General features: G+C 36.8%; 1 protein-coding gene across 3 annotated transcripts in view; it reads left to right on the plus strand.

Annotated features, from left to right (window-relative positions):
* Positions 1-13404, plus strand: part of ASCC1 (activating signal cointegrator 1 complex subunit 1) — a 95404-nt gene that overhangs the window by 15187 nt on the left and 66813 nt on the right. For all 3 annotated transcript variants that reach the window (XM_072424495.1, XM_072424493.1, XM_072424494.1), the window contains one exon: positions 13243-13379. In XM_072424495.1, coding sequence (XP_072280596.1) covers positions 13243-13379 — 137 coding nt within the window. The remainder of the gene's footprint in view (positions 1-13242; positions 13380-13404) is intronic.

Consider the following 13404-nt stretch of genomic DNA (forward strand, 5'->3'; position numbering starts at 1 on the left):
ATGAAAAAACAACATCAATGGTCTAACGTGATATGTATTGCCTGTATGCAAAATGAATAATAAACTTATTATTATTAATTTAAATTTATATAGTGCCAACATATTAGTACTTTACATAGTTCATTATCATGCCACTGGCCCAATAGGAGAGCTCACAATCTAATGTCCCTACCATAGTCATATGGCATTACCACAGTCAAAGGCTAATTTCTGGGGGAGGCCAGTAAATATAACTACATGTTTTTGGGATGTATGAGAAAACTGGAGTGCCTGAAGGAAACCTACACAAACATAGATTGTGCAGACTCAAGCAGTGTACTGACCTAGGTAAGAAACTGGGGCCTAGCACTGCAAAGATAAGAGTGCTAGCCACTTAACTATCATGATGTAATGGTTGGTGCTCTAAGGCCAAACTACCATTAAAAAAAAAAAAAAAAATCGGAAGTTTTTTTTCCTAATAAACTTCATGCTTATAATAAAAATGATCAAAATTTTTTTTTGTTCATGCATTTGTCTGAGGTTTCTATTTTTTTTTTATTTAATCTTGTTTTTCAACAACCAATATTAAGGTAGGCCAGATGGTTTGCAAAAAAACAATTATGGTTACCTATAAAAAAACAACGAAGTAGAAGCCACCAGCTATAAGTCTCATGTTGTCTAACTTAAACCTAAATTACTTCCACGGTAAAAGAACACTCAGTTGAGTGTAGGCATGAATTTTTAACACAAATGAATGTACTATTGAAACTAATGCGCCTAGTTGTAACCAGTCTACATCCCTGGATTTGACCTGTTGTTATGCTTTTGTATTCTGTTTTATGTATGGCAGGGAGAGGTGGTACTCTGTGTGTGCTGCAATGTACATGTGATCACATACTTGGGCAGCAAAGGACAGGTCACCAGTCTTGTTCTACTATTTGGCAGGACTAAATATACATCAGGATTTTATAGTCAGGAATAGAAAATGTACAAAAGGTATTAAAGCGGAATTGTTGTTCCAAAATTCATAATCAGAAAGGTCATTATAGCAGAAAAGGACAGGCAATGTCCCTTCAGCAATATCCCTCCTACTTCCTTGATCGCTGCCCTGTAGTTCATTCATTGCCAGCACACGCAGGGAAAGCCAGGATTGCTGGCAGCCAAAGCTTGACTGCGCATGTGCAGCTCATCTTTTTGCCAGATATACAAATGATCATGCAGATAGGAGGGATTATTGCAGAAAAGACATTGCCTAGCCCTATATGCAATAGTGATCTGCCTGATCCTGTATTCTTAAAAGTGAAATTTTAATTCCTCTTTAAAGAGGAAAAATTACCATGTTCAAAATTATTCTGTGGTATGAAATGAAAAAAAAAAAAAATTTACATAACTTCCTTAAAAACAGTTTGCCATCATTTAAGTCATTAGGTAAAGTCATTATAGACAATTATTGCATTTTCTGTTCTCAGGTCTGGAATGCAATGTGTTGTACTTGATAGGCAAAATAATGCAACGAGTGCAAACAGATTCAAATGACATTAAGAAATAATATTACTGGAAACCATATGCATCAGATCCTGCTTTGTGAGGGGAAATGGCAGATGAATACATGAGTGAGAGAGCAAGGAAGAGTAATTTTTGTGAAATGCTTGCTGCAAAACAGTTCAGCTGCATCAATTTACATCAACAGCATATGTCCATAGCTTGTTTTTCTTCTTCCAGACATGGCAAAGGTTCAGAATTATGTCTCCGTGGACTTGTGATTTTATTTTGGATTTACACCAAAAAGTCAGCTGCATAAATTTAAGATGTGTAGTTGGTTATATCTTTGTAAGAGATAATGATTCTTTTTTATGTGTTTTTTTTTTTTCAAGCAACTTAGGAAGTAGGTAATGTAAATGTGTACATTGATGTTTATGGAATTTCATTGAGACAGTACAGCAGAACATGTAATCGGTGGACTGTAGGTTGATCGTGCTTGTTGTGGTATTACTGCCATTATTGGTAAATTCCATGGTATGTTAGAAGCTTTCTCTTCAATTAAGGTGTATCTAATGCAATTTACGAGTACTTAGATGTTGTGGCAGTAATTGTTTTTTTTCTTTTTTAGTTTTTTTCCCCTTTATTTTCTATTTTATTTTTCAAATAACATACTTGTTCCTTCATGTCTTCAATGGGTGATGAAAGGTTTTCTGCCCAACCCACTTCCCAAAATCAGAGTGATTTTGGCACTCTAGCTGGAAAAAGTTTTATATTATAAATTATAAATTGCCATTTTTTAGGATCAAAGCATAGTGCAGACGAAAGCCCCAAAGGGAATCCATGAGTACATGATGCAAACATTAAGTGACAAGTGTCTGCCATACTCAACTGTGTTTCAGCATAGAGATTTTGAGTCTGAATATGCAGAAAGATCTGGGAGGCCTTTAAGATTTACAAATCCTGAAATTGTTGCTCATGTTGATAACCTAATTTTGCCAAGTTGTCAAATCTCAGCTAAAACAACTGCTGGGAATCTAGAAGGAAATGCATTGATATGCAGAAGCTGAAGTGGGTGGTGAAATGTTTAAAGTAATCTATTAATAATTTTGGAACTCATCACTGTTGAAGAAACAGAGTTACACTGTTTTGATCCGGGTTTTTTTCTTGGGTTCTCTCCAAGACCCTAATTCAGCAAGAAAGGTCATGATCATTTTTTTCTTGGCATGTTCGATCAGACTATTGCTTGTTTCTAAATGTTAAAATTTAAATTTGAAAGGGAAGAAATTTATCAAATGATTCAGAAGTGATAGCAGCAACAAAGCAATATTTTAGTTATCAGACATCCAAATTTTTTTCTGAAAGGGATAATGAAACTTAAAAATGGCATGCTAAGTGTGTTGCGCTTTAGGGTGGACATGTGGCATTTTACATACGTTTTAGGGCTGTAGATCATTCCTTTCTTTATTTAGAATGATCAGCACACATTTAGGCATACATTTATATTTTGCTTTTATTAAGGGGGGAAGCAATGGCCTTCTCCATACATACAATGGAGAAATGGGCATACAAGGGGTGCTAAAAAGAGGATGGATTGGCTCCTTAACAATTATAATAGGGAAACCTCGAGATAACTGCTCTTTAGAAGCAATAAAAGTGGCACTTAATCCCTGATTGCACCTGGTATGCAACCATGCAGGTAAATTGTAGCTCACATATTTAACATATAATGGAATAGAATGATTTCCATTATTTCACATGTTTTATATGTTTTTTTTTATTATATGATTTTTCGCATATATGATATGAAGTGTTTGTGGCCAAAAGGACTGAGTTTTCTATGTCTGCAGTTTATTATACAGGCACTGTGATTAATGTGTGGATAGATAATGCATAACGTTAGTAGTTTTCATTGTATGTAATTATATGGCTTTGCTTTTTTATATGCTTTTTATATCTGATTTTTAATGGCATCCAAGATAATAATAGTATAATAATAGTATTTTGCAAGTTGAATGAATCATTGTGACTTGCTGCGTTTATGTACACTGAGCTTGTGACATCGTTAAAGCTGTTTAAAGTAGTTATACACTTAAAGGTAAAAGCTGGTTGTATGTTTAAAGGTGAGAAGACATTTTATGCCAAAAGGTTAAGAATTCATCTAACTATGTGTTAACCCATTTACACCTTTTCTTCAAACCGCTCATTTCTTATCATTGTGTATATAAGCAACTCTACTTGGTTTCCTCACTTTCCTCACTTACCAATCCTCTGGGTGTATAGGCTACTGGCAAGCTGCAAATGAGATACTTGAAATACTATAGTTTAGATTTTAGTCATTTTTTTTAATTACTGCCTAAAGCCGCGTAGACACTTGCAATTCTTGTCGTTGGAAAGGATCTTTCAGAATCCTTTCCAATGATAAGAACGCACGATGTATGAACTGTTCTGCTCTATGTAGAGGGGCGGGGGAGAGCGCCGGAGCGGCGCCCCACTGCACGCTCTCTCCCTTCCCTTCCCTTGCATTAGGATCTCTTGCCGTTCATCGTCCGTGGATCCGCCAGGACGGATCCACAGACGATAAACGACGCGGGCTGTACACACAACAGATTCTCGCCCGATATCCACCCTGAGCCGAATAGCTTAAGGAGATATCATTGTGGGTGGCACACTGGCTCAGAGCACTCTGGCCTTTGCAGCGCTAGGCCCCAGGTTCGAAACTCTGCCATGGCACTATCTGCATGGAGTTTGCAGGTTCTCCACCTGTTTGTGTGGGTTTCTCCCAGGTACTCTGGTTTCCTCCCACATTCCAAAAACATGCAGTTAGGGTAATTGGCTTCCCCCCAAAATTGACCTTAGACTGTGGTAATGACATATGACTATGCTAGAGACATTAGATTGTGAGCCCCTTTGAGGGACAGTTAGTGACATGACTATGAACTTTGTAAAGCGCTAAGTAATATGTTGGTGCTATATAAATACAAGGCAATAATAATAATACATGCAAGTAAGACAGGTTTAATGCTGCTAAAATGATTAGTGTCTGTGAGAACTTCTTGATATAGCCCTTGTTTTACAATAGTCTTTCTGTATATAGATGACAGCATAGTACACGCAGTGGATGTGTTTGGAAATGGCTCTCATGTATCACAAGGAAGGTTTCCAAATCACCAGAATGACAAAGGGACTAATACTCTAATTTTTCATCATGTAGCTCTATGCTTACATTCATTGATTACTTGCAACAAATAAATATTCATATACTTTAAAGAATTTGAATTGCAAAATGAATTACATATAAATATGGAGGATAAGACTGGTCACATGGCAGTTTGTGATCGCAAAGTGTAGTAATCATTTAAACGTTTTCAGGATAAACATTTTTTTTTTTTTAAACAAAACAATATATGTCATCCCCTTTACTACTACTACTTGTAATCTACTGTGTGTTAAAAGAATGTCATCCTCATATTTGTACCTGCCTGCTACCATTCTGACTGCTCAATATTTAGTTGCTGTTTTGGGTGAGGTAATGTCAAATATGTGCTGCATTTCTGTTCATTGATAACTGTCTTAATGGTAGGGAATCCGGGACATTTAGGTTTCTCAATGGGCTCTTCTGACAGGGTCCTCTTCTCCTCCTGTGTCATTGTTTGTATCTGTCTGTCATTTGCAACCCCTAAATAATGTACAGCACTGTGTAATATGTTGGCGCTATAAAAAAATTGATATTATTATTAATAATAATGTACAAGCTACCGCCCTACTAGGGAAACTGAAGCCAAGAGTCAAGTCAAGAAAGTGGACTGACTGTGGGAGATTAGTAGTATAAATACCTACAATAATTTAAATAATACAGCAGTTCACACCTTTTCTTTCTTTCAGTTTTAGGCAGTTAAAAGGAAATGACCTATGTATGGGCAAAGTGAGATTGATTTTGAAAACTGTACAAAGAACAGAGTACAGAAACCCATCAGAAAACCTAATTTACATGGTATTGATGCAATAAACTGGGGTATGCATGTCAACTTTGCTTTCTGTTTTAGGACATATAATAACTTCGACATTTGAATTAGTGTTCAACCCAAAATTTTTTTTAAATTAGGTGGTAAAAAATTGTAGGTGGATGGCAGCCCCTATATTGTGACCCAACTCTTCGCTAACCACCCAAAAACAGCCAGGTGGTTACTGAAAAGTGCTGGGTGGTGCATTCGGCTAAAAGGAGCTGGAAAGCAAACAAAATCATGCCAAATGTCTGTGATTAGCTTAGGCAGGCAGGTATCTCATTACTGTTAGAAAGTCTCTGCATGAAGACATATGTAAGGTTTACATCAGCAGCTGCGGCTTTTTTATTGTATTGTACCAAAATTTAGATTTGGACGAATATTTGGGGGGGGATTCCTTTCTATTTTTAGGTAAACTTGAACAAAATGATTAGCTTGTAGAAAATGTCAGGGATCTGTGCTTTATGCTGGGAGAAATTATACAATTACAGTTTTTGTTGTGCGAGTCAAAAAATCCTAGCGCTTAAATGAAGGAAAAAAAAAAAGTGATTACCTTTGCTTGTACTCCTACAACAATCTTACTGTTCCTGTATGCTGTACACTGGCAAATTCCAATTCTATAGATGTAGCAGGCATACTGAGCCCTCTCCAAATCTAATCATTGTTCTGTGTCCAATTCTATTTCGGATTGCATGAAAAGATTAGGCTTCATCCGTATCTTGACACGGTAAAAGCCAATGTGTTATTTAGGCCCCAAGACTCTGACCAGCCATAACAGCTCTTTAATTCCTGCATTACAATACCTCGCAATAAAAACAGTGTGCTGAGAGACTCTCGCTTTGTTTGTTCTGTACAGTAGTCCCCTGGCAGCTGTTGTAGGTTTAATATTCTGCAGAGTAATCATTCTCGGTGTTAGGAATAGCTTCTAGGGACCAAGCTGCAAGGTAAGTGTGGGGCTGCCATTGTAAAGCAGAGGTAATCAGTGATCAGTATCTCCCTGCTGAGAGGTTAGCAAGCATTTTTGCTACATTAATGCATCATTTCATTTAATCGTATATAAGGATGGAATGAGCACCAAAAATGTCATACACTAAAAAGGTTCCAGTAAAATACATGCACCTTATCTTTGTATCAGGACCACAATGACATATAGAGGACACCAGGAAAATGCTTCTCTTGAGACCTTTTTGACAGTTTTCTGTTCTTATCTCCAACTCATCACTATCAGCCAGGGAAATAATTTGATTTTCTGACAGATGCACATTGAAAAGAAAATATGGAGTGACCCCTACATGGTTTTCTGTGTATTATTGTAAACTGGCCACACTTGAATGGTTTGGTTGTCTGAAACAGTTGTTTTTGATGCTGAAGTTTAAATTGATTTGTGTGTGGTAGGGTGGGGGGTGGGGAGCAGGAAGATGAAGCAGAGGTGAAAAGAAAAAAAATATGGCTAACCAAACCATTCAAAAAGAAAAATGTCTTGTTGAAGACTTTGGACCTATTTAAAAACAATTTGAACTGCAATTATTTTTTGATCATGCTTGTTTTTTTGTTCTAATTAAATTAGACAACATTCACACAGATTTATTAAAGCTCTCCAAGGCTGGGGAGGATACACTTTCATCAGTGAAGCTGGGTGATGCAGCAAACCTGGAATGGATCTGATCCAGGATTGAAAACATATGCTAACAAATACCAAATCACTTTTAACCACCTTGCCATTAAGCCCGACCTTCGTTCGGGCACAAAAAAATTGCAGGGATGGTTAACCCCAAGATTTTTCCCATCCATACTTACCTGGTCCCCCTGTGCTCATCCAGCGTCGTTTTCGTATTCCAGCATCGTCCTCCGTCCAGCGTCGTCCGTCGATCTCCCTCTCCAGCGTCGGGTGCCAGCGGGACCGGTAAGATGCCGGCCGGGTTCTTACCTGGTCCCGCTGATCGTCCGAAGTCCTTCTCGTTCCAGTGCCGGATGATCTCTGAAACGAGAAGCCGTCCGGCGGAGAAAAAAAAAACCGGACGGCTCCTCCCTGCGTGCGTGATGACGTCGGCGCGTGTGCGGGAAATTCAAATAGAAACTCATTCATTCATTTTGTATTGGATTCAATACAAACTCCTGTATTGAATCCAATACAAAATAATTCAAATAAATACAAAGTGTGTAATTGGTAAATTCAAACTGTCATTTTGTATTGGATTGGATACAAACTCCCGTATCCAATCCAATACAAAAAATAAAAAAAAGTAAATAACTTGGAAATTCAAATTTATATTTTGTATTTGATTGGATACAAACTTGCGTATCCAATCCAATTCAAAATAATATAAAATAATACAAAGTACATAACTGGTAAATTCAAATGCTCATTTTATATTGGATTGAATACAAACTCCTGTATCCAATCCAATACAAAAAAATAAAAAAATAAATAAAATAAAAGTAAATAACTTGGAAATTCAAATTCTTATTTTGTATTGGATTGGATACAAACTCCCGTATCCAATCAAATACAAAATAGATCAAAACAAACCCCAATAAATACAGAATCAAAGTTTTGCCACTTATTCCCTGGATGGCTAGTGTATAACACTGTGTCTTATCTTACCTTTGCTGATCTTCGCCTAATTTTGACCATTTGCTGCCTGCTTTGACCTCTGCCTGGACTCCGACATCTCTGCCTGCCGCCTGCCCTGACCTCTGCCTGGACTCTGACATCTCCGCCTGCTTTGACCTCTGCTTGGACTCTGACATCTCTGCCTGGACCTGGACATCACCGCCTGCCTGACCCCTGCCATGGCTTCAAGCTTTGTTTATGTAGTCATGTTTAAGCTGATTTTTGTGTTTTTCCTTTAATTTTATTAAAAGTAATTTTTTTTTTTAAATGATTGTGTGTTTCAAACATTTTTTATATTCATAATATCTACTAGAACCCCTGTTCGGACATATTTCTGTAAGTTACAGGTCTACAATTTAAAAAAAAAATTTCATGAAAAACAGTGGATCACTTTTGGTACAGAAATCTAGACCTCAGTGTAACGCTCAGGAGGTTAAGAAACCCATTCCAGGTTTGCTGGATTGCCCAGCTTCACTGATGAAAGTGTATCTTCTCCAGCCGTGGAGAGCTTTAATAAATCTGCCCCTTTAGAATACGGGCTATTTATAAATCACTTGAAGCTGTTCCAAAGGCAGAGAATAACAGTTTCTAAATTCATTTGTAAACAAACATAGCAAAATTGAATGTTTAAACTATATGTATATTGCAGGGGGGGAAACTGTACTTGGGTTTGATTGCTAAAAGGCTGAGCACAGGTTCCTTGTAGTTAGTTGAATGCTCTTTGTAAATCAACTAACCCAATGTTTCAGTCAAACCCCATTAATGGCTTTAGTAGGCAAATCTTCCACTTAGAGGATTAAACATTCTTATGGCATTTGATCTTAAGCAAAAACCACATTCAATCCTTTAGGTGTAAGTTTTGTCTTCCACGTTTGTCAACCTTCAAAGGGCATTCACCCAAAACATCATGTACTGGTCCCATTTAAATGAATGGGCTTCTTTACGGCACTAGATGGTAGTACACAGTACAGCGCAAAGCTATACGGCTACATAGATGTATACCAGTTCTTATAAGTGTCCCTACTTGTTGAGATAGAAGAAACAGTCCGTGGGGTAACATTAACCCAAAAAGCTCCATAGGACTGTACTTTATAGAAGAAAGCAAATGTTTGCTAGGAGGTCTAATCCCCCTTTGAGTTTGTCAGAAGCCACGTAAGAAACCTAGAAAAAGGTGTTTTGGCTTGTTGAGAAAATATAACTTTTTCCATTTATTGCATACAGTTATGTATGATAATTTTCTCATTACATGTGAAGAATGCAATATCCATAATGAAGAATTGTAGAAGCATGCTACTAGCACTAAATAGGAAATTGGTCAGGACTAAGTAATAGATGGAACGGAATGGAATGGAACATATATTACACATATATTTATATAGGCATTTGGTTGTTCGACGAGTTTCATGGAGCAAGTCTGCTTCATCAGGAACATTACAGCCTGTATTTTAAAATACATTAGACTTCGACTTAGACTGTGCGTAAAATCCTAAAGAGTTGTCCACACTGTGATATATATATATATATATATATATAAATATTTACCCTTGCCCAACAGAACTCAGCATCTCTGGCAGTATTAACTGTACAATTGCCTGTTTACATTGTAGTGTAACCTTTGGTACTGCAATTTGTGTTATTAAACTGATGAAGCAGCTCTACAGTTTTTGTTAACTAATAGAGGAGAATAAATGAATGTGCCTTTATATCCAGGCTAGTTATAGGTAAACAGCAGATTCAGTATATATGGAAAAAAGAGTTCCCATCAGCCAGTGCTCTCAGAAATATACAGTGGGCTAGGATACCTGTCTGCTCGGCTTTTCTTTTAAATTGACTTTAGTATCTGTCCCAGATTAGATAGACTTAAGAAATCAACAGGCAGTCACTTTCTCTTGAATAAAACTGGCCGTTTTGTTTGCTTCTTTTTGGAAACTCATTTCTGCATCATTTATTGTCATGGAATTGGTAGACTTCTCCAATTTCCATATTAATAGAAGATAAAAGATATCCAAGACCACAGTGCAGCTTTCATCTGCTTTGAATATTGTTGATAGGAAAGCCAATCAAAGTGGAAACAAAGGGAGAAAGCTGAAATACAACACTTTAATACATTTTGAACACCGATTCCCTTAAAAATAGAGCCTTGCCATGTACTGAGGCAGCTTCACAGATACATTATCTATTGTAATTGGGGTCACACATCTGAGGCAGCTCATTGGAAAATCTGCTGTACACAGCCACATCAAGTCTTCAGACATAAAATGATTTTTGATGTGCAGACAATGTTGATGCTGTGAACTTTTAAGTAAGTTTTTGGAAAGTTGGTGTCAAATTAAGGTGTAAGTGTAATTATAATTGTTAAAAAATGTGTGTCTTACGATTGCACTTCTTGCAGCAGGTTGCCGTATTATTTACTGATATAATTAGATTGGACATATACCTTTACACTGATTTGTTGCTCTGTTGCAAAATGTAATTTTGTAATTACAGTGACCACTTTTGTGTTAATTGCAACATGATAAGCATCTTTCTTTGTATGTGTCTGGAATGATATATTACAAGTGTATTAAAATAAAAATACCCCTGTAAATACTACTAAATATTTTACATCTAAGGAAAAAAATGATGATCATAACTATCTGACCAGTAAATAACAGGCAATCGTTGCTGTTTAATAGTCATGTGGTGCTACTCTATTGTACAGTATTGTAGGTTATATTTTTATTTTCTATTACACCAAATTAACCTCTAAAAAACATATCTTTAATATATTAACAATTAGTAGTATTGCGCTGTATTTTTTCCCCCCAATATTGGAATGTCTAATATTTCTCCTTTTGCAAGCTAAAAGGTTGTGGAACTTCTGTAATAGAACCACTGGGAGCTGTAACAGACTGTTTTTTTCAGTATAGATTTATTATACTCAGTACATTAATAAATAAGCTCTTAAGCTTTTATGTTTGCTACTTATGTTGTATCACTGAATGTTAACAGACTCCCATCAATCAAACTTGTGCTGCAAGTGATACATCTGCCTGTATTCCTGGACCATCTGATCATCTTCATGTGTTGCTGTAGATGGTATGAGATAAGGTTAAAAACCATTCTCTCTTACTCTTGAGAGAAAATGAATGTTTTGCTTAAAGCACAACTGTAGGCAAATGGCAGAAAACATTCTTGTGAAAGTAACAAAAAAAAATATGTGTAAATCTGTTGAGAGAGTTTGAATTTTATATTGGCTTATACTCCGCTATACCCTATACCCCACTTTTGTCCCTCATATTACATTACTAATCCCAGTTTACATTCCCAGTTCACCATTGGTGGTCCTAAACATTCTATGCAAATATTTATTTGCTGAATTCTAATATTTGCACAGACTCTCACAACAGCATCAGTGTTGGAGTCTGGAGTAAAGGCATAGAAGGTTTATACCCATATTCAGTTTTTCGAGGAATTCCATTAGCACACTGGTGTAGTGTAGTGGCATCACTGTAGCAGGCATGTGACATACAATTTAATTTTTACTTTGGACTTTGTAAAGACATATTAGGCATACTTTAAGAAGCTGTTGTGCACAGTTCATGCACACTGGGCAGTTCTACAATTACCGTCAATTATTTCCTTTAACTTATGTAGACATGGTGAGATGTCGGCCTGGTAACTGGCCACTCTGTCCTGAACCACACAATTCAGTACTGAGTGCCTTTAACTTTTCTTTACACCAGGACAGAGCATATTTTTGATAAGACTCTGGTGGAGAGTCAGGGAGTACAGAGAAAGAAGTAAGAAGAAAGAAAAGTACAGATACGTTATGATGCGTCCTGTAAAGCCTTTATAAGGGGCTTTGTTTCAGGTGTGCAAAGTGTTACTAAGCAAATAGCTTTTAATGTTTATCTATATAGTTATATATATTTAAAATGATAAAATAAATAAAAAGACAATGTTTAACTTTTAAGTGTAGTATGTGCTTTGTTGACCTGGATTTTTTGTTTGATGACGGTTTACTTGGTAATCTCAGAATAAAATGATAGAAAGCTGTGATAATCAATGGAAATTCATCTTTTTATTCAGAGTAATAGTTCTCACTGAACGTTTAGCTCTGTGGTTTCTCTGTGCACATAAGTATGGAATTGATTTTTCAAATACTCCCAGGAATTTTGATGAAAGATGTGTTCAAAAAGACAGACACAATTTTGAAATCATGTAACCTAAATGCAATAAATGCAGGTAAATGCAATTTAGGCAGATAGCAGAGCCTTTGCTTGTGTTCCATAGTGACACAGAGTATCTCCAGTGATATTGTGTGACTCCAGTGACACCATATGACCCCATGCCTCTCCAGTGACATTGTGTAACTCCTGTGACCCCATTCATGTGCGGTGTCACTGTTTATCTCCTGTGATCCTGTGCATCTTCAGTGATACTGTGTAATTTGTGAACCTTCATCTCCAGTGACACTGTAGCTCATGTGACCCGGTACATCTCCAATGTCCCTATGTGTCCTCTCTGAGTTCCTTGTTCCTTCTATCACTACCGGTTACTGACTCCTGGCTGCTTCTGTTTCTGTTTGGTTGCTGGCTGTCCTGACTGCTTCAAGATTTCAGGACATCATGGAATCCAACAAACTTCTACTTTCCTGTCTTGTCACTTGTGGTGGACAAATCTACAAAAAAATGTGCACAACTTGTGCTCAAACCAATTCACCAATTTATGCTCCTATGGGTCATCCTTTGCTGCTACCCATTCCCAGCAAGCTCTCAATCTACTTAATCACTGATCTTCATTATCCATTGGTTGCATAGGAATCTGGGTCATTGTGAATAGCTTCTCCAAGATGGCACACTTAGTGTTTCTTGACTCCTTAAAGCTGCATTTACAGCTTTTTTCAAGAATCCTTGCATTTCACTAATTAACCTACATTATTCCAATTCCAAATTAGCAATACAAAATTTTTGTGTTAAATAAGGATTTCCATTTTTCTTAGAAAACTGGAGTAACTCTTGAAAGCTTGAATCATGGACAAGCAAGAATGCATACAGATAAAATCTAATGAGCAATAGATGCTTGCAGTTACTGACCAGTGTTCTAAAAACGTTGTTTATAGAACATATCGGTTACTCTGCTCAAAATTGTTAATAGTGCATTATATTTTCTGTTTTTGCATAGGATCGTGGGGTGGAAGGCTCCATTTTCCAGAACCCATCAAAACTCCACCTGACAATAGGAACACTGGTTTTGCTGAATGAAAATGAAGTGGAGCAGGCATGCCAGCTGTTACAGAAGTGCAAAGAGGAATTTCTTGAGTGAGTTAATTTATTTTTTTACTAA

The sequence above is a fragment of the Pyxicephalus adspersus genome, chromosome 10, assembly GCF_032062135.1.
Source record: "Pyxicephalus adspersus chromosome 10, UCB_Pads_2.0, whole genome shotgun sequence".
Classification (NCBI taxonomy): Eukaryota; Metazoa; Chordata; class Amphibia; order Anura; family Pyxicephalidae; genus Pyxicephalus; species Pyxicephalus adspersus.